Source organism: Scyliorhinus canicula, chromosome 2 (assembly GCF_902713615.1).
Source record: "Scyliorhinus canicula chromosome 2, sScyCan1.1, whole genome shotgun sequence".
In the NCBI taxonomy this organism is placed as follows: Eukaryota; Metazoa; Chordata; class Chondrichthyes; order Carcharhiniformes; family Scyliorhinidae; genus Scyliorhinus; species Scyliorhinus canicula.
In genome coordinates this window covers 131,825,674-131,847,371 of record NC_052147.1, presented here as the reverse complement: position 1 = coordinate 131,847,371, position 21,698 = coordinate 131,825,674, and the positions used below count along the sequence as shown (strand labels likewise).

The window sequence follows — 21,698 nt, the reverse complement described above, 5'->3', positions numbered from 1 at the left end:
GTGGTTAGGTGGATTGGCCACGTTAAATTGCCCCTTAATAATAATTGGATACTCTAAAAAAAATATTTTAAAACTTCACATGGACAGTGACCCATAGCCAGGATCAAACCTAGGACCTCAGCACAGTGAGGCAGTAGTCTTGCCGTGCGCAATTGTCTATCGAATGTGTCAATGGAATCTGATTCCACTATCCTTGCTGGCAGTGCATTCCATATCTGAACTTATGTGAAAAACATTCGCATTTCTCTAGTTCTTAAACTAATTATTTGAATCTACTCTTTGATGACCAATTCAGAGTAGGTGTGCATGTTTGTGATGGGCCACAGAGTATTTAACATTGTTATTCTCATTGATACCAGCATTTGAAAGTGAAATAAGCAAAATACTGCAGGTGCTGTAATCTGAAACAAGAACAGAGAATGGTGGAAAAGTTCAGCAAGTCTGGCTGCATTTGTAGGGAGAAAGAATTTCTGATCTGATGCTGCAAGTTATTAAAAAATGAATACCAATTATTTAAAAACAATATTCCAGTGTATGCCATCTGCACAAAGGAAAATGCTGAGCATGGCAGTCACACATGTTGGTCAAGTGCTTTTGGTTTATAGTTTGACAGGGCTGGAGATTGGGGGTGGGTGTATGCATTAACAAAAGAAAACTAAGGTCCAGTTCTCACTCCAAAGGTAAACATTTTTTTTTTTTTTAAAAACAGAAAAACCTAATGGGACAGACTTGTTTTTTTCTGATAATGCAAATATATTGCATTCTAAAATCACTTTCCTCCTTATTAAAAAAAAACACTTTCAGTCACGATTCCGTAGAGCTATAAACAGCAAAAATGTAGTCTCTCATTATTACACGTCACTCAATTTTAATTTTCTTTTTCTTCTTCTTCTTCTTCTCTGGGGTCTGAAAACAAGAAAGTCAAACACTAATTACTACCCTTCAATTAAATATAAGGCACAATAATAACAAAGTTCGAGAAACACTCAGCAGGTCTGGAGAGAGCAACGAGAGTTAATATCGAATCAAATATGACTTCTTCATAACCAGCTCCAAAGGGATTATGGATGCACTGGTTGTGATTCATCCACCAGGCTAAATATAGAAAGTTCAGAGAAAAGTGCAGAAGGAAATGGGAGGCAACAAGACTGCTTAAGAACAGGTTGGCAAAAGTCTTATGTCTATAAATAATAAAAGGATAGGAGGGGTGGGGCAGATTAGGAACCAAAAAGGGGAACTACACAGAAGATGGCAGGACTGTGATATTAAATGAGACACTCTGCCCATCTGTCTTTACCAAGGTATGCCAAAGTCAATAAAGAGCAGATAGTTGAAATACTGGATGAGGTTAAAATTGACAAGAGGTATTAAAAGGGATGGTTGTATCTGATGTTGCTAAGTCACCAGGACTGGCAGGATACAACCAAGAAAGCCAGGGAAGTACTAACCATAATCTTCCAATTAAGATACCAGGTTGAGAAAGACTTGAGAATTGCAAACTTTTGTTCACAAGTATACTTTTGTTTAAGAGGTACAAGAGTAAACCCAGCAACTTTAGGCAAATCAATTCAATCTCAGCGGTGAGAAACCTCTTAGAAATTATCACCTGACAGAATTTGTAGATCAAAGTGCCAAAGAGGTAACGTGCCTCAATGACTACCCCCCGGCAGCCATATCTATCATTACGAAGTGATTTGAGAGATTGGTCATGAGGCACATCAACTCCAACCTCCCAGAATGACTTGATCCACTGCAATTCGCATACCGCCACAATCAGTCCACAGCAGACGCCATCTCCTTGTCCCTACACTCATCAATGGTGCATCTTGACAAGGACTCAAATTCATTGACTACACTTCAGCCTTCAACACCATAATCCCAGCCAAACTCGTATCAAAGCTCCAAAACCTAGGACTTGGCTCCTCACTTTGTAACGGGATCCTCAACTTCCTGACCCATAGAACACAATCAGTAAGGATAAACAACACCTCCTCCAGGATAGTGCTCAATATGGGGCCCCGCAAGGCTGTGTACTTAGCCTCCCTACATACTCCTTATACACACACGATTGAGAGACAAAATTCAGCTCCAAATCCATCTACATGTTTGCTATGACATAAAAGTAATTGGTCGGGTGCAAGAGGGAGATAGAGAGAACCTAGTTGCATGGTGCAACGACAACAATCTCTCCCTCAATGTCACCAAAACTAAGAGTAGTAGTGTCGTACACATCAATGGTGGAGATGGCTGGCAGCTTCAAATTCCTAGATGTACACATCACCAACAATCTGTCCTGGTCTAGCCACATCGACGCTACGACCAAGAAAGGACAACATGCCTATACTTCCTCAGGAAACTAAGGAAATTCAGCATGTCCACTTTGACTCTTACCAAGTTTTGCAAATGCATCATATAAAGAACATAGAACAAACAGTGCAGAAGGAGGCCATTTTGCCCATCAAGTTGCACCGACCCACTTAAGCCCTCACTTCCACCCTATCCCCGTAACCCAATAACCCCTCCTAACCTTTTAGGTCACCCAGGGCAATTTATAATGGCCACTCCATCTAGCCTGCACGTCTTTGGACTGTGGAAGGAAACCGGAGCACTGAGGAAACACATGGAGACACGGGGAGAACGTGCAGACTCCGCAGTGACCCAAACTGGGCATCAAACCTGGCACCCTGGAGCTGTGAAGCCACAGTGCCATCCACTTGTGCTACCATGCTGCCCATAAACCATCCTATCTGGCTGCATCACAGCTTGGTATGGCAACTACTCAGCCAAAGACAGTAACTACAGAGAGTCGGGAACACAGTCCAGTCCATCACGTGGAACTGCTTCCCATCCACCAACTATCCACACCTCCCGCTGCCTTGGGAAAGTGGGCAACTGAATCAAAGACTCCTCTCACCCAGGTTATTCTCTCTTCCATCTAGAAGATACAAAAGTCTGTGAATGCGCACTAACAGATTCAAAAACAACTTCTTCCCCGCTGTTACCGAGACTCTTGAATGGCCCTCTTATGGACTGAACTGATCTATCTACGTATCATATCTGCTGTTGTACATTACACTCTATATGCTTCACCCGATATCCATGCCCTATGTATTTACATTTTGTATTTATGTATTGTCCGATGATTTTCATGCATGGAACGATCTGCCTGGACTGTGCAGAACAACACTTTTCACTGTACCTCTGTACGCAAGGCAATAAATCTAAATCTAAAAAAGTAGCATGGATTATAAAGGCAAGTCATGTTTAACTAACTAGATTTGAGTTTTGATGAGGTAACAGGTCAATGCAGTTAATGTGGTGCACATGGGTTTTCAAAAGGCATTTTAAAGTGTCACAATCTCCTTCTACCAAAGTATTTAAATTTCCAATTAAGGGGCAATTCAGTGCGGCCAGGCCACCTACCCAGCACACCTTTGGGTTGTGGGGGTGAGATCCACGCAGACACGGGAGAATATCCACACGGACAGTGACCCAGAGCCGGGATCAAACCTGGATTTTGAGCCGAGGGGCATAAATGCTAACCACTGTGCCACCTTGCTGCTCGCCTTACACCAAAGCAACGCCTATGGAATAAAATCTTCAAATTCCCACTTTAGCATCTTCGGATCTACCTACAGCAGTAGTTCAAGGAAGCAGCTCACCACCAATCACAAGGGCATTACTGATAGGTAATAAAAGTTGGCCGTGCCAGCAATGCATGAACAAATAAAATATACCGCACGTCAGAAGTCGGAAATAAAACCAAAAAATTCTGGTAATACTCCGATCCAGAAGCTGTGGAGATGCTGTTAACACTTTCAAGTTATGGGCGGCACGGTGGTTAGCACTGCTGCCTCACGGTGTCGAGGACCCGGGTTCAATCCCGACCCTGGTCAGTGTCCACGTGGAGTTTGCAGTTTCTCCCCGTATGTGTGGGTCGCACCCCCACAACCCAAAGATATGCAGGGTAGGTGGATTGGATCTGCTAAATTAATTGCCCCTTATTAGAAAAAAGAATTGGATACGCCAAATTAAAAAAATATATATTTTATTGCCCCTTAATTGGAAAAAGAGAGAATTGGACACTAACAAAAACACTTCAAGTTCTAATGAAAAGGCATCAACCTGAAGCATTAGCTGTATCTTTCCATTGATGCTGCCTGACCTGCTGAGTCTTTTCAGCATCTTCCATAATTAAATGAGAGGGTTGTGCTGAGAAGAGAATTTAGAATGGACCTATATTCTCTGGAGTTTAGAAGAATGAAGGTAATCTTATGGAAACATATAGCAAGTTATGATAGTTTGGTGTGTTAAATTGCTGGGAGGTTATTTCCCTTTGGGAGAGAATCTAAATCTGGAAGCCAGCCAGCCACTTAGCACTGAAATGAGGAGAAATATCTTCAGACAGTTGGAACGAATTTTCTACACTAGTGATGTGGGTGCTCCGGTCAGAGCATATTAAAGGTTTTTTTTTTAAATCTTAACGAATCTAGGGAATAGAGATCAGGCAGGCAAAAAATTAAAAGATCTGTCACGATCTATCTAATATCAGAAGGCTAACAAGGTCAAATTCTGTTCCGATTTTGTATGTTATGAAGATCATTATCAAAGATAGAGGTTGCTATATATCTGCAAAATTCAACATGTACACTGACAGTGAACACTGAAAAATGTTCTCTCCAATTCAGACTCCTCTTCCAAGATGATAAGCCCACTTTGAAAGTAGTTCCACAGTCATACTGGACAGTTAGTGCCAGCATGTATTGGTACATCATACACCAGTCAAAGAATAGTTACTCTATAGCTGGCGGCCATAAGGCCCTTTGGGCCTGTGTCAACTCTCTGCAAGAACAATTTGGCTAATTCCACTCTCCCGACCTTTTGCCAGTGATGCAATTTTTCCCCCTTTCAGGTGGTTATTCAATTTGCTTTTGAAAACCATGACTGAATGTGTTTCCACCACACTCGGGTGGCTCATCGAGGTCCTAACCACAAGTTTCTCATCCAAAATGATGCCTGGTGTTCCTGAACCATCCATCTATGGGAACTATTTCTCATCTGTCCAGACTCCTCATGATAGCTCCATCGGACCATCTCTTCGCCAAGGAGAATAGGCTTAACTTCACCAGACTCGTACACTCCTTTCTACACTCTTTCTAAAGTTTTTTACACCGATCCTGAAGTGGAGCCCAGATCGGGACACTTCAGTTGAGGCTGAACAGTGTTTTTCTTTTATTTTTTCATGGGATGCAGGCGTCCGCAGGCTGGGCCAGCAATTGTTGCCCATCCCTGAGGGCAGTCAAGAGTCAACCAAGTAAGGACGGACAGATTTGCTTCCCTAAAGGCATTAGTGAACCAGGTGGGTTTTTGTGACAATCATGGTCATCTTAGACTTTAATTCCCATTTTATTGAATTCCAATTTCACCATCTGCCAATGGCAGGATTTGAACTTGGGTCGCCAGAGCACGATTCTGGATCTCTGGGATACAAGTCCAGCAACAATACCACTACGCCACCGCCTCTCCATATACAAAAGGTTCAACACAACTTCCTTCCTTCTACTGTAAGCCTTTAAGCCCAGGATCCCATATGCCCTTTTCATCGTTTCTACTTGCTTTGCCACCATCAACAATTTATGCACAGATACTCCCAAGTCTTTCTGTTCCTGCATCCCCTTCAGAATGTATAGGCTTCATCTTGCCTCTTCTTGCTCTTTGCAAAATGTATCACTTCTCTGCATTAAATTTCATCTAGCACTTGTTTGCTTGTTTAATTAGCCTGTCTATGCTCTCCTGAAGTTTATCACTATGTTCCTCAGTCACAGATCCTCCTGTGCCGCTTTCACACAATTAATGTACATCAGAAAAAGCAGTAATTCAGGTACAACCCAGGAAACCCCACTGTATCCTTTCCTCCAGTTCAAAAAAAACAGCCATTTGCTGCTACTCTGTTTACTGTTTCTCAGATAACTTAAAGTAACCATGTTAGTTAAACACTACTTTTCTTTAACAAACCTGTGCTTGATTTCCCCAATTTATCCAAGTGACTGTTAACTTTGTTCTGGATTACCTTCACTAAAAGCTTTCTCACCACTGAGGTTTAATCTGGCTGTCCTGTACTTGGGGTTATCTTCATATGTTTGGGAACAAGGATGTAACACTTGGAATCCTTTGGCAGCATTTCCCCTCCACCCCAAAAACCCTCTTACGCCCTTAAAGAATTTTCTCTTTTTCAATTAGATCATCTCTCATTGTTCTAAACCATAGGGAATATCGTGTCTACTAAATCTCTCCTCTGGCACAATCTTCGCGTCTAAGGAATCAGTAGTGAACTTTTATTGCACCCCCGCATACAACCGTACATGGTACGATAGAGGTCATCTCGCCAAGGACGCTTATAATTTGTAGCAAGACCTCGTCACCCTTTTAGTTAAACATACTTGCAATGAAGGTTAATTGACCGCGCTTTCCTTATTCTGGTCTCAATTTATCCCAATCCACACTAATGTATTATCCCCAATCCCAATAGCCCTGAATTTGGTGTAACTAAAGGGGAGAAAGTTTTACTTGTAGTTGCATAACATTTCAAGCATGTTCTTACCTCCTCTGTAACAAAAGAAGTTGATGGCACTTCCTCTGTAACAAAAGTTGATGGTGCCTCTTCCTCCTCCAGTTTTACAACTACCTGCTGCTTCTTTTCTTTCTTCTTTTTCTTCTTTGTGGGTGGCTCAGCCTCTTCTATATATTCTTTGAAATAAAAATGTATTTTAGTATAATTAAATCAGGAAACCTGATGAGGGCAATAAATAGCTGAATTACCAATATAAGAGCAAAATACTGCAGGTTATGGAAATCTGAAATAGAAACAGAAAATACTGGAAATATCAGCAGGTTTTGCAGCATTTATGCAGAAAGAAATCCAAGTTATCATTTCAGGTTGATCACTTTCAGCTTAACTGGAAGAAGTTAAGAGATGGAAGTTTTAAGTCAAATACAGGCGAGGGGAAAATACAAAAGGGAAAGTCAATGATAGGGTGGAAAATATGTTATGTAGTGAAAGAGATAATGCCAATTCAATAAATAAAAGATATGTTGAGCAAACATAATAATTGCCAATAACTGCCATGTAAATAGGAAACAATAGAAAAGGGGCAAATGTTATGAAATGAAAGTTTTTGAACCCAAGTGTCGGGGCCTGAAGCCTTTAGTGCCAAATTTAAATACATGATGCTGTTCCTCAAGCTTCCATTGAGCTTCATGGAGGCTGTAATCAACATGAAAATGCAGCGGAGAATTAACATGATCGGCAACAGAAAGCTCAGTTATGCCTGTGAGCTAAATTTAGTTTAGGCAGGGCAGCACAGTGGCGCAGTGATAGCACTGCAGTCTCACGGCACCGAGGTCCCAGGTTCGCCCCGGCTCTGGGTCACTGTCCGTGTGGGGTTTGGACAGTCTCCTCGTGTTTGCGTGGGTTTTGCCCCCACAACCTAACCATATGCAAGGTAGGTGGATTGAACATGCTAAATTGCCCCTCAATTGGAAAAAATGAATTGGGCACTCTTAAATTTTAAAAAGAAATTTTTAAAAAATGTTTAATCTCCCTGATGTAAAGGCAACAGCATATGAACAGAATTCAGTAGCACAAGCAAGTCGCTATTTCACCTGAAGGGCAAGTTTGGGCATTCGACAATGAAACGGGAGGAGGATCTAAAGGCAAGGTGTAGCTTCTCTTTTGTTTGCACGGGAAGGTGTTGTGGGGAGGGGATGTTGGTGAAAGAGCTGTGGACCAGGACAGAAAATAGTCGCTTCAAAATACTGACAGGGGAAGATGTGTTTGGTTGTACCTAGAGGTGGTGTAAATGGTGGATGGAGGAGGATGATGCCCTGAATGTGGAGGCTGCTGGGGAGATGAGATGAGGAGAGAATAAGAGGTGAGAACAGAAGCTAGGAAATTGAATGGACACAATTGAGGGCACTGTGTACAGAGTCATGATTTTTTTCCTTTTTTAATCTTTTCAATTATGAGACAATTAACCCTGCACATTTTTTGGGTTGTGGGGTGAGATCCACGCAGACACAGGGAGAATATGCAAACACCACAAAGACAGTGACTCAGGGCCGGGATCGAACTCGGGTCATCGACACCGTGTGGCACCAGTGCTACCCACTGCACCACCGTGCTGCCCTTGTACACAGCCATAAGTATCAGCCCACGTTGGAATTAAGAGTCTTAATTATGAAACATCGTCACTGTAGTAAGGAACCCTGACCCGAGTTGCAGTACAACTGGAAAGTGTTACTTGCACCGGTATAGGAGCCAAAAGCACTGTTACAAATTCCTAGAGACTAACCTGTCACAGGAGACTCTAAAAGTCGGGCCTTTTTTTTGGGCTTGACTTCTTTTTGTTCTTCCTCATCCACTTCCTGAAACTTTCTTTTCTTTGGGACAGAAGGTAGAGTCGAGTCTCCAGATGGGTCGTATGTTTTCACGTCACTGGCCAGAAGATATAAGTTAGAACATTAAAAAACATTTCCTCTTTCTCCTCCTCACCAGCTAACTACCCTATCCCCTCAAGTTTTTCTTCTGAAGGCAATGATTATTGCTGGGGTACAACATTGTACATAGTATCTCATCCACACTCTATATCAAGCACGAGTCTAGACAAGTGCCATCTGAGCAGTATTCAATTCGCTTCTTATTCAGTAGCTAGACACATTTTACAGGTGGCACCATGGTCAATTACAACCGCTGCAGACAGAAATATTGTCTTGGGCAATCTGATATGGGTCACTGGGTACCAAACAAAAAGATGTCTTCTACTCCTAAAGTAATTGAGGAAACTTTCAAACACACTATCATTGAAATGAGTTGCAATAGCAACATTTCCACAAAAGAATTGAAAGCCCAGAAGCAGACGAAACAAATTATTTCCAAATCCATCGTAACTGAAATACCAAAACTCAGTTAGGCATCATCAAGGCTACCCTAACACAGCACCAGAAAACGCACAAGACTAAGAACTTGCTTTTGTAGCCCCCAGAAAATGCAAGCCTCCAACCTGTATCTTTCCCCAGCAAACCAATATGAACAGGCACATAGAACATGTCGGAAATACCTAGAAATTAGATTTGGGACACCTACCTCTTATGCTGGTATTTGTCTGATTGTGCCCGAGCCTTTCCTGTACCACTTATCCTTCGCATCTACAAGACAAAAGCCAAAGCAATACTGAGCACAAATAACAGTTTAGGGAGAGTACAGCAAACAAAGACGAATACTCACACAAGTTGTAGACAAAGGGATCTCAGAGGTGCTGCTGACCAAATATCGGTCATGCAAGGTCCAGAGTGGACATTCCAGGAGTTCACTTACCCCTTTTTCTTCCAAGTGTCGTATCCGGATCTCTAGCTTGGCTCTGTTCTCCACACCCATTTCTGCATTTATATCCTCACCCAGAGCATCATACCGGATTGCTAAAGATGCCTTGGCTGCCAACATCCTGGAGATCTGTTGGAACGGCAAGTCAAGACTCAGTATTTAGACAACTTATGTGCTGTATAGCTGCTAGTTTTATGCAGAACGTTTTCCTCACATCCTGATAGCCGATTTCATATTCAACCACTTGTGTCAAGAGGACAGTTTAAATGCAAATAATAAAAGCAAAATACTACAGATGTTGGAAATTGTAATAAAACAGAAAATGCTAGAAAACTCAGCGGGTTTGGAGGATCTGTGGAAAGAGATACAGAGGTAGTGTTTCAATTCTGTATGGCCTTTCTTCAGAGCAAATATTTGCCTATAAAATGCATCAACACAAATCTCAAAAATACTAAACCCCCCCTCAACCAAAATGCCAATTTCCTTACCTTTGCTTAAATCCTCACTTCCCTCCATGCTTAGAAATTAAAGGAACGTAGGCTTCATACTCCATCCCCTTCATTTGGAGGTACCCACTGTTTACATCTGAACCTGCCAAGAGTCCGCAGCTTCACAGCTGCAGGTCATTGCAGGCAAGTATGAACCATTTTTTTAAGATCATAGAATTTACAGTGCAGAAGGAGGCCATTCGGCCCATCGAGTCTGCACCGGCTCTTGGAAAGAGCACCCTACCCAAGGTCAACACCTCCACCCTACCCTATCCCAATAACCCCACCCAACACCAAGGGCAATTTTGGACACTAAGGGCAATTTATCATGGCCAATCCACCTAACCTGCACATCTTTGGACTGTGGGAGGAAACCGGAGCACCCGGAGGAAACCCACGCACACACGGGGAGGATGTGCAGACTCCGCACAGACAGTGACCCAAGCCGGAATCGAACCTGGGACCCTGGAGCTGTGAAGCCATTGCGCTATCCACAATGCTACCGTGCTGCCCATCCTGCAGATAGCCCATCAGTTTTTTTTTTAAAAAAAGGAGCAATTGACCTGCCCTGCGCATCTTTTTCTGGGGGTGAGATCCATGAAGTCACAGGGTGAAAACTCCACACAGTGACCGGGATCGTACCCATATCCTCAGTGCGTGATACTCTGCTAATCACTGTGCCACCGTGCCGATCCAGATAGCCCATCATAAATATTGAGTGCAGAAACCCAATCTGACCCTCTCTACTTTACATAAATCTTTATTAGTGTCAGAAATAGGCTTACATTAACACTGTAATGGAGTTACTGTGAAAATCCCCTATACCGGTACACCGAGGCAGAATTCTGAATGTCCAATTCCTCCCACGGGACTTGTGGGAAGAAACCGGAGCACCTGGAGGAAACCTACACAGACATGGCAGCCCACAGGCTTTTAAGCCAGTTGCCTCCCCGAGATGTTCTGACATCAAAGGTCAACTAGGTGGTCTTCATCATTAACTAGAAGCTTAACCAGACCAATCAAATCAACCCGACAATTACCAAAGCCGGAAAGAATGGCTCCCCATCCGATTCCAAAAAGCCTCTTCACCTACCAAGTTTAAGCAGCAGCATGATGGAATACTTACCATCCACCTGGATAAGTGCAAAACACACCATGCAGCAGCTGGATCAGTCAGACTCAGCCTCGCACAGGATGATCTGGTGTTCACCCTGCCTCACTCCACACCTCCTCCATTAATGCCCCAGCTCGTCTTCCCATTTAGTCTTCAACCCTTCCACCTGGACCAGATCCTCCCACAAAATCTGTCTGTATACCCGAGACACACTACCCTCTTCCATAGAACATTACAGCGCAGTACAAGCCCATCGGCCCTCGTTGTTGCGCCGACCTGTGAAACCACTCTAAAGCCCACCAACACTATTCCCTTATCATCCATATGTTTATCCAATGACCATTTAAATGCCCTTAATGTTGGCGAGTCCACTACTGTTGCAGGCAGGGCATTCCTCGCCCTTACTACTCTCCGAGTAAAGAAGGTACCTCTGACATCTGTCCTATACCTATAGAACATAGAACAGTACAGCACAGAACAGGCCCTTCGGCCCTCGATGTTGTGCCGAGCCATGATCACCCTACTCAAACCCACGTATCCACCCTATACCCGTAACCCAACAACCCCCCCCTTAACCTTACTTTTTAGGACACTACGGGCAATTTAGCATGGCCAATCCACCTAACCCGCACATCTTTGGACTGTGGGAGGAAACCGGAGCACCGGAGGAAACCCACGCACACAGGGGGAGGACGTGCAGACTCCACACAGTGACCCAGCCGGGAATTGAACCTGGGACCCTGGAGCTGTGAAGCATTGATGCTAACCACCATGCTACCCTGCTGCCCCAATCTCCCCTTAATTTAAAGCTACGTCCCCTCGTGCTAGCCATGACCATCCGAGGAAAAAGGCTCTCACTGTCCACCCTATCTAATCCTCTGATCATCTTGTATGCCTCAATTAAGTCACCTCTTAACCTTCTTCTCTCTAACGAAAACAGCCTCAAGTCCCTCAGCCTTTCCTCATAAGATCTTCCCTCCATACCAGGCAACATCCTGGTAAATCTCCTCTGCACCCTTTCCAATGCTTCCACATCCTTCCGATAATGCGGCAACCAGAACTGCACGCAATACTCCAAATGCGGCCACACCAGTTTTGTACAGCTGCAACATGACCTCTTGGCTCCGAAACTCAATCCCATTACCAATAAAAGCTAACACACCGTACGCCTTCTTAACAGCCCTATCAACCTGGGTGGCAACTTTCAGGGATCTATGTACATGGACACAGATCTCTCTGCTCATCCACACTACCAAGAATCTTACCATTAGCTCAGTAGTCTGTCTTCCTGTTATCCCTTCCAAAATGAATCACCTCTCACTTTTCTGCATTAAACTCCATTTGCCACGTCTCAGCCCAGCCCTGCAGCTTATCTATATCCCTCTATAACCTGCAACATCCTTCCGCACTGTCCACAACTCCACCGACTTTAGTGTCATCTGCAAATTTACTCACCCATCCTTCTATGCCCTCCTCCAGGTCATTTATAAAAATGACAAACAGCAGTGGCCCCAAAACAGATCCTTGTGGTACACCACTAGTAACTGAACTCCAGGCTGAACATTTCCCATCAACCATCACCCTCTGTCTTCTTACAGCGAGCCAATTTCTGATCCAAACTGCTAAATCACCCTGAATCCCATGCCTCCGCATTTTCTGCAATAGCCTACCGTGGGGAACCTTATCAAACACTTTTCTAGATGATTATAAATCCTATATCTCTTATAAACTTTTCCAAGAATTTGCCCACAACAGAAGGAAGGCTCACTGGTCTGTAGTTACCGGGGTTGTCTCTACTCCCCTTCTTGAACAAGGGGACAACATTTGCTATCCTCCAGTCTTCTGGCACTATTCCTGTAGACAATGACGACATAAAGATCAAAGCCAAAAGCTCAGCAACCTCCTCCCTAGCTTCCCAGAGAATCCTGGGATAAATCCCATCCGGCCCAGGGGACTTATCTATTTTTCACACTTTCCAGAATTGTTAACAACTTCTCCTTATGACCTCAAGCCCTTCTAGTCTAGTAGCCTGTACCTCAGTATTCTCCTCGACAACATTGTCTTTTTCCTGTGTGAATACTGACGAAAAATATTCATTAGCACCTCTCCTATCTCCTCGGACTCCAGCACAACTTCCCACTACTGTCCTTGACTGGCCCTACTCTTACCCTAGTCATCCTTTTATTCTGACACTGTACAAGACAAAATCCCTCCAGTAAGGTTGGTGGCGGCACCACCGGGGATGTCGGAATGGTCAGACACAATTTCATACCTGGAGGTACCTAAACACATCCGAGCCAGAGAACCAGGCTTTCTCTTTCAACTCCTCCAGGCTGGCAAATCACCCCTCCAGGAATAAATCACCCTCTTTCCACCTGCCAAACGCAGCATCTAACTTCGCCGGCTCAAAGAGATGGTTCCCACCAATCGGGGCAAGCCTCGACACCGACCCCAACTTGTCACTTCTCCTTTTACCATCCTTTTACTATTTATATGCCCATAGAAGATTTTAGGATTCTCTAGGTTAGCTGCCAGTCTCTTTACAATTCCTCTTTGCTTATCTTATTTGCTTTTTCACCTCCCCTCTGAACCTTCTATATTCTGCCTGGGCCTTGATTGGGTTTTCTACCAAATATCTGTCATCAAGCATCCTTTCCTTCCTCATCTTTATGTCTGTCTCTTTTAATTGTTAAAATTATTTTTATTATTGTCTCTTATCATCCAGGGAGTTCTGGGGTTTTCCCCTGACTCCCTTTAGAGGGAATAAACCTCAACCGTGCCTCAACTATTCTGACTTTAAAGGTAGCCCATTGTTCAGCTATCAATTTTCCTGCGAACAATTGACTCAAGTGTATTTGGGTCCAGATCCATTCTTACCTCATTCAAGTTGCGCCCCCCCCCACCCAGTTAATTGTTTTTACTTTGGATTATTTTTTGCCATAGTCAGCCAAAACCATATGATACAATACCAAAAGAGAAATTGATGGAAATATATATATATGATACAATGGCTACTATCCCCTGAACGTTCTTCCCCTGACATTTTAATCCATTTCATTCCCAAACCAGGTCCAGCTGTGCCTCCATTCTTGTTGGACTGGAAATAGTGTAGAAACAGTGTAGTCCTGAACACGCTCTTGAATTTTTTTTCTCCTCTCTGCCCTTTACACGATTACTATCCCAGTCTACATTTGGGTAATTAAAGTACCCAATTATAATCACTGTAATTTCTGCACCTCTGCAATTTCCTTGCAAATTTGCTCATCCACATATTTTCCAAGAGTTGGCAGCCTAGAGACTACACAGAGAAATGTAATGGTACCTTCTTTGTTTGTTAGCTATTCTCTTCCTCCAGCACTACAGTGCTCTCCTTAAACTACCACCAGTCTCCCTTTCCTTCCCTGTTGTATCCTGTAATATTTAACACCCAGTCCTGCCCTTCTTTCAGCCAGGTCTCTGTTAGAGCCACAACATTTTTAATGCCACATGGCAATCTAGACCTATAACTCACCAATCTTATTAACCACACTGCATATTCACATACATGCATCATAATCCAGATTTTGACGTTATTATCTCCCTTTCTCTGCCCCCACGTATTAACTTACTATTTCTGTTCTCATATTATTTCCCAGCACACATCTGCACGTTGGTATTCCTCTTTGATATTATCTTCTGATTTGATAGCCCTGCATTAGTTTAAACCCTCCCTAACAACACTAGGTAAAGCCCACAAAGAACTGCCCTGATTCCACTAGGTAGACAGGTTCCATTTCCCTCAGAGTCCCAATGTCTCAAGAATCTAAAGGCCTTCCACGTGGCAACATTTTCCTAACCTCATATTTGTTGTCTTTAACCTCCTATTTCTACACTCACTTGAGCATGGTACTGAGAGACTACTAGTTTTGATTTTCTGGTTGCTAATTTCCAAACTAGCTCCCCAAATTCTGACTGCAGGTTAATAATACATCCCACTTTCTGCCTATATTGTTCATATCAGCATGAACCGTGACTGCTGGCTGTTCATCTTTCCCTCTCTGGGGAACTGCTCAAAGACAACCATGACACTGACACCAAGGAAGAAACACCATCCTGGATTCATATCTGCAGTGGCAGAAATACTTATTCCCCAATCAAATAATATCACTATTGCTCTTTCAGCCTTCCTTGTAACCCCTGTACAGCTGAGGCACCTGCGGTGCCAGGACTTGGCTATGGCTGCAGTCCCAAGATGAATCTCATATCAGCATTCAAAGTTGAATACAGATTTGAGTGGGATGCATTCAGGTGCTCATGTGCATGTACAGGATGCACCCTATACTACCCGTCTATTCCGTTTACACAGTCTGGCTCTCACCCCTTCCCCCCACTCCCTGCATACTCTTAATTACATAGAGAAATACAGCACAGAACAGGCCCTTCGGCCCACGATGGTGTGCCGAACTTTTGTCATAGGTTAATCATAGAACTTTGGACACTAAGGGCAATTTATCATGGCCAATCCACCCAACCTGCTCATCTTTGGACTGTGGGAGGAAACCAGAGCACCCGGAGGAAACCCACGCACACACGGGGAGGATGTGCAGACTCCACACAGACAGTGACCCAAGCCGGAATCGAACCTGGGACCCTGGAGCTGTGAAGCAATTGTGCTATCCACAATGCTACCGTGCTACACAGGGTGACTATATTTATAAAGCCAATATCCAAAATGCTTTCAACCTCAGGGATGAACCCCGTACTCAAATTCCAAAACCCAGCCTCCCCGAACAGGCGCTGGAATGTGGCGACTAGGGGCTTTTCACAGTAACTTCATTTGAAGCCTACTTGTGACAATAAGCCATTTTAGGGGCTGGATTAGCACACTGGGCTAAATCGCTGGCTTTTAAAGCAGACCCAGGCAGGCCAGCAGCACGGTTCAATTCCCGTACCAGCCTCCCCGAATATGCGCCAGAATGTGGTGACTAGGGGCTTTTCACAGTAACTTCATTGAAGCTTACTCGTGACAATAAGCGATTTTCATTTCATTTCAGGTTGTGTAGGAAATTTGAAAAACTCTTCTAGTGGAATAACAAGAGAATGCATTAGAGGTTGGAATTGTGGAGAAAGTTTTACTGGTTTCTAACTGAAGAATATTTGATGTTGACACAACCTGAAAAAAAAAAGCATTCCGTTTTCCAGCAGGAAAACCGGAACTTTGATGAGCAGAAAATTTACAAGAGAAATGCTGGTCCATTGAGAGTTCAGCGACTTACCTTGCCTTTGTTCTTTTGAGTGGTCTGCCCAACCAGTGATGCATGGTAAATAAGACCATATTTTGGAGTGTCTCTTTTGTCTTCAATGCTCTGAACAGTGCCTTTTCTGCACCTAGGATCTGCACAGTGGATGCAGGATGTTTTGCTAGATTCAACAAAGAACCTATGGAAAGGAAATTCAGACAAATAACACACACAAGGCTATTTGGTGCATCAAATCCAAGCTGGCTCTATGGAGAATAATCTGGTCTGTTCCATTCAGTCATTCTATCCCCACAGATCTGAAAGGTTTAGTTCTCTCAACAGCCCATCCAATTTCCTTTTGAAATCACGGATAATCTTCATTTCCACTAGCCAGGTTATCACTCGCTGGGTAATAAAGCTTTTCTGCACATCCTCCCTCCATCTCCTGCTCAAAACCTTTACCTGCAGTCCTAGCCCCATTAGCTAATAGAAACAGTTTGTCTCCGTCTGTCATGTCTAAATCTGCCAAAACTCCCCAGAAACTCCTTTGCTCCAGGAAAACCAAGCCAACCTAACCTTGTAGCTAAAATCCCTCACCCCTACAGCCATTGTGGAAAATCTCCTTTCTACCCGCTCAAGCAACCCCAGATGACGACTAAAACGGGACACAATACTTTACTTGTGACCTAAGCAGAGCTTTATAAAGGTTCAGTCCAACTTCTCTTTGATACTTAATCCATCTATTTATGAAGTCCAAGATCCCATATACTTGGCTAATCACTCTCACAATATGTCCTGCCACCTTCAAAGATCTATGTACGCGAACTCCCAGGTTCCTCTGTCCCTGCACATTCTTTAGCCTCGTACCAATAAGTCCACATTGCTCTTTCCCACCACTTCTGCCAAAGTACATCACCTCTCTTTCTTAAGTTATAAACTGGTTCTATATAACAATTATTTCTTCAAAGGTTTCCATTGATTTTCTACACATTTATCCATGAATTGATTTGCCCAATTTGTCAAGTTTCCATCTTGTACCATTCAAAGATACCCTTGATTAAATCTAAAATGTTAGGAGCTGTTACAAGTTTCTCTCTTTTAAACACAACACAAAATTAATATTAATCTTAATAAGTGTCACAGGTAGGCTTACATTAACACTCCAATGAAGTTACTGTAGAGGGTGGCACAGTGGCTAGCACTGCTACCTACAACACAGAGGACATGGGTTCGATCCTGGCCCCGAGTCACACTGTGTGGAGTTTGCACATTTTCCCCGTGTCTGCGTTGGGTTTCACCCCCACAACCCAAAGATGTGCAGGTTAAGTGGATTGGTCACACTAAATTGCCCTTAATTGGAAGAAAAAAATAATTGGGTACACTACATTTTTTTTAAATGAAGTTGTGAAAATCCCCTAGTCACCGCCATGGCACCGTTCAGATGCAGGGAGGAACATTTCTGAATGTCCAATTCACTGAACAAGCACATCTTTCGGGACTTGTGGGAAGAAACTGGAGCTCCTGGAGCAAACCCATGCAGAACGTGCCTACTCGACACAAACAGTGACCCAAGCAGTGAATCTAAGCCAGGTCCCTGGCGCTGTGAAGCAATAGTGCTAACCACTGTGTTACTGTGCCACCCTTTTATGATCACTATTAGATAAATAGTGTTCAATTCTGGTCGCCACGCTACCAGAAGGATGTGGAGGATTTAGAGAGGTGCAGAAGAGATTTACCAGGATGTTGCCTGGTATGGAGGGTAGTAGCTATGAGGAGAGGTTGAATAAACTTGGTTTGTTCTCACTGGAACGATGGAGGTTGAGGGGTGACCTGATAGAGGTCTACAAAATTATGAGGGACACAGACAGAGTGGATAGTCAGAGGCTTTTCCCCAGGGTAAAGGGGTCAATTATTAGGGGGCATAGGTTTAAGGTGCAAGGGGCAAGATTTAGAGGAGATGTCCGAGAAGTTTTTTTTAAAAAATCCATCTATTTATGAAGTCCAAGATCCCATATACCCACAGGGTAGTGGGTGCCTGGAACTCGCTGCCGGAGGTGGTGGTGAAAGCAGGGACGATAGTGACATTTAAGGGGCATCTTGACAAATACATGAATAGGATGGGAATAGAGGGATATGGACCCAGGCAGTGTAGAAGATTTCAATTTAGATGAGCAGCATGGTCGGCACGGGCTTGGAGGGCCGAAGGCACTGTTCCTGTGCTGTACTTTTCATTGCTCTTTTAAATGTTCTCAGCTATTAACGGAACCGGTTCATTACTAAATCTCATAACATGCCCACTTGTTGGTTGCGGAAAGCCATCTGACATACTTGAGCAACTCACCACAGTTCTGATATGTGCTATTTGCTTATCCCACTCCATGAAAGCTAAAATGGCCCCAATAAAGTTATTCTGCCGTTGCTACATGCTCGTCTAATCTCATCATTTGTACAAACTACCACTTCACAGTTTCTGCAAGGGACCTCGATAGAACTGCTAATCTCAAATCCTTTTCTATTTCTTAATTCTATTTGTTAAGTCTCCACTTCCTGCACATCTCTTTTTTCCTCTCATCATTGAACTGATTTTGTCCATCATGAAAGCTCTTCCCACCGGTTTACCATTTTCCCCATTGGATCTGATTTGAGTTCCCAGTCTTGCCCGATATCAGTTATGGTTGCTATGGCATGCCATCAAAGTGAATGCATGCCTGCAATTAATTCAGTTACTTCCATATACTTTGTGTTTGGAGAAAACACTCTTATTTGGACCATATACCGTAACTTGTCCTTCTGCCAAGGTGGCGATTTTCAGGGTGTCAGAAGACCTGGGAATCGAGGAGGAGAAAGAGGCAGACGTTCTGGCCTTTGCGTCCCTGGTAGCCCGGAGACGGATACTATTAGCATGGAGGGACTCAAAGCCCCCAAAGTCGGAGACCTGGCTGATGGACATAGCTAACTTTCTCGGTGTGGAGAAAATCAAGTTCACTTGAGAGGGTCACTGTTAGGGTTCACCCGGAGGTGGCAACCGTTTGTTGACTTTTTGGGGAAAATTAATCGTCAGTAGATGTGGGGGGGGGGGGGTTAAATGTCTCTTGTTTATTTTGTTGTTATTATACCGAAAATACCCCAGTAAAATGTTAATTAAAAAACTTGTCCTGACCTAATCGTTTACCCACACATTCCCATTTCTCTCCAAGCTTGACAACTTGACATCTTTTACTTTTTCTGATTATTCTTTATCCTTTTCCACCGAGCCCTACATCCTCACAATCTTACTAGTTTAAAGTCCTTTTGATTGCGTTATTTATCTTTTTCATCAGGAACCAGGCCCCAGCCTGGTTCAGTTGGACCTCGTACTGATTGTGCAGTTCATTCCTGCCCCGTACTTATGCCAGCATCCCATGAAATGCAACCCACCTTTCACATACTATTCTTCCAGCCACATGCTCATCTACCTAACCTGATTATTTCTATTCCAATTTTCATGTGGCTCCGGTAACAATTCAGACACTACAAGGTCCTGTGCTTTAATTTAGTCCCTTGTACTCTCCAAAAAGACTACTCACCTATATTTTGTGTGTGGTCTCAACATGGTCACATTGACTCCTCCCAGCCATTTTGAGCTAGTTTGAGATGTGTCTCACTCTGGCAACAGGTAAGCAACATAAATCATGCTTTCAAAGAAAGACATCTAAAGCCAGCACCAATCCCCTACATCCCAATAACTGAATCCCCAGGTTCAGTTCAGGCTTTCCTCCAAGGTGCCATGGTCAACATTCTTACTGTCCTCCTCAGTTTGCATGCTTATTCTCACAAATATCAATTGCATTGTATCTGATGGACAAGATAATTGCGGTGCTTCCGCGTTTTTAAAAGAAAATCTAATTGTCATTACTCTGGATACCATTGGATACACCAATACCATTCTGAACCTATACTTCTGAATTTACTTTGGAAATGTTCTTCTGAATTAGAAAAGCATTCCCAGTATTGTAGCCATCAAATTTAACAGTGAAGTTCAATTACTAGACAGCACAAGATGTGGAGATGCCGGCGTTGGACTGGGGTGAGCACAGTAAGAAGTCTTACAACACCAGGTTAAAGTCCAACAGGTTTGTTTCAAACACGAGCTTTCGGAGCACGGCTCTTCACCTGAAGAAGGAGCCGTGCTCCGAAAGCTCGTGTTTGAAACAAACCTGTTGGACTTTAACCTGGTGTTGTAAGACTTCTTACTAGACAGCACAAGAGTAGGCAGTACAAGAGACACAATCTCAGACAAAATGTATACATGTTTTCAGAAGGACTAACCAGCATGTGCTATCAGTCTGGCTCCAACCAGTTCTCCAACCATCACAGTCAAGTTGGGAGCAATTGCCATCATTCTGTTTTTCAGGTAATCGTACAGCTGGGTGCGGTATTCTGAGATCTGCACTACCTTGAAGGGAGAGGATGAATGTAATCAGTCATATCTAGTTGAACTTTACAACAAATTATGTCTGAATACACAGCAACATGAATGCATAACCTCAACTTGGCTGAAATGAATGAAAACATCAGGGACAATGCGGAACAATGAATTTGCAATGGATGAAATATGGTGCACTCTTCTACAGTTACAGCAGTGCAGGAACTTCATTCAGCAACTAAGATTGCCATATAGTGAAGACCATTAACAAGGGAGCAGTAAGGAAAATGCGTTATTCTTTAAAATGTCTATACAATCTAATTATTTTAAAGAATATTTGAAAAGGGACTCCAGAGTTTGCAATGCTTGTGAAGGGATCAACTTTCTTGGATAAGAAATACTAATCCATGTGACCTTGAGACCCTTAACCTGGATGCAGCACCAACGGGAAGGAAATTTAGACCAGAAACTGTGCGGCTGACAGACACATAGAAGAGTGCCAGGCAAAGGAGAGTTGTAGGCAGCCAGTTGCAACCACAAAGATAAAGCAGACAAAGGCAGAAAAAGGAGCACGGAACTCACGTAAGGCAAAGCCAAAGTTCTCCAGGAAAGACTGGCTTTCTGTTCGCCAGAAGAAAGAAAAATAAAATTCTAGAAGCTCTTGGGGCAGCAATTTACAAGCAAGGTAAAGAGGACTCAATCCTAAAAAGGGGTGTGGATACCGTAGCATGTGAAAGAACAAAAAGTATGAAAGCCAGATCATGAGCCAGGTATTGCTGCCTGGTTGGCTGTAAAGGAAATCTGGAAATGAACACCATTAAAAAAAAGGAACATACAGTTCAGAATACTTAATTAGAAATGCATTTTTAATGAAAAAAAAATGAAGTAGTTGCAGGACACATAAGGTTAGGCATCCTGAAATAAGGGAGCCCTGGAGTCAACCAACACATATGTGCAGGAAATATTAGCTAGGGATCTTGCACCAGACTGCCACATAGCTAATTATGCTTGACAGTGCACCAATTCAGACACAGATCTTGTTTGCAAAATCTGGGTACAGGACCAAACATTTAGGACTGGGACAAGGAGAAAT

At 43.3% G+C, this 21,698-nt stretch overlaps 1 protein-coding gene across 1 annotated transcript in view; it reads right to left on the bottom strand.

The window, feature by feature from the left end:
• Positions 1 to 666: 666 nt before the first annotated feature.
• The window catches only part of LOC119958411 (nucleolar protein 58-like), a 33,616-nt gene continuing 12,584 nt past the window's right edge, over positions 667 to 21,698 (bottom strand). The window contains 8 exon segments of the mRNA XM_038786931.1: positions 667 to 906; positions 6,602 to 6,747; positions 8,352 to 8,494; positions 9,143 to 9,204; positions 9,374 to 9,508; positions 16,237 to 16,316; positions 16,319 to 16,399; positions 20,509 to 20,635. Coding sequence (XP_038642859.1) covers positions 859 to 906; positions 6,602 to 6,747; positions 8,352 to 8,494; positions 9,143 to 9,204; positions 9,374 to 9,508; positions 16,237 to 16,316; positions 16,319 to 16,399; positions 20,509 to 20,635 — 822 coding nt within the window. The 3' untranslated portion in view covers positions 667 to 858.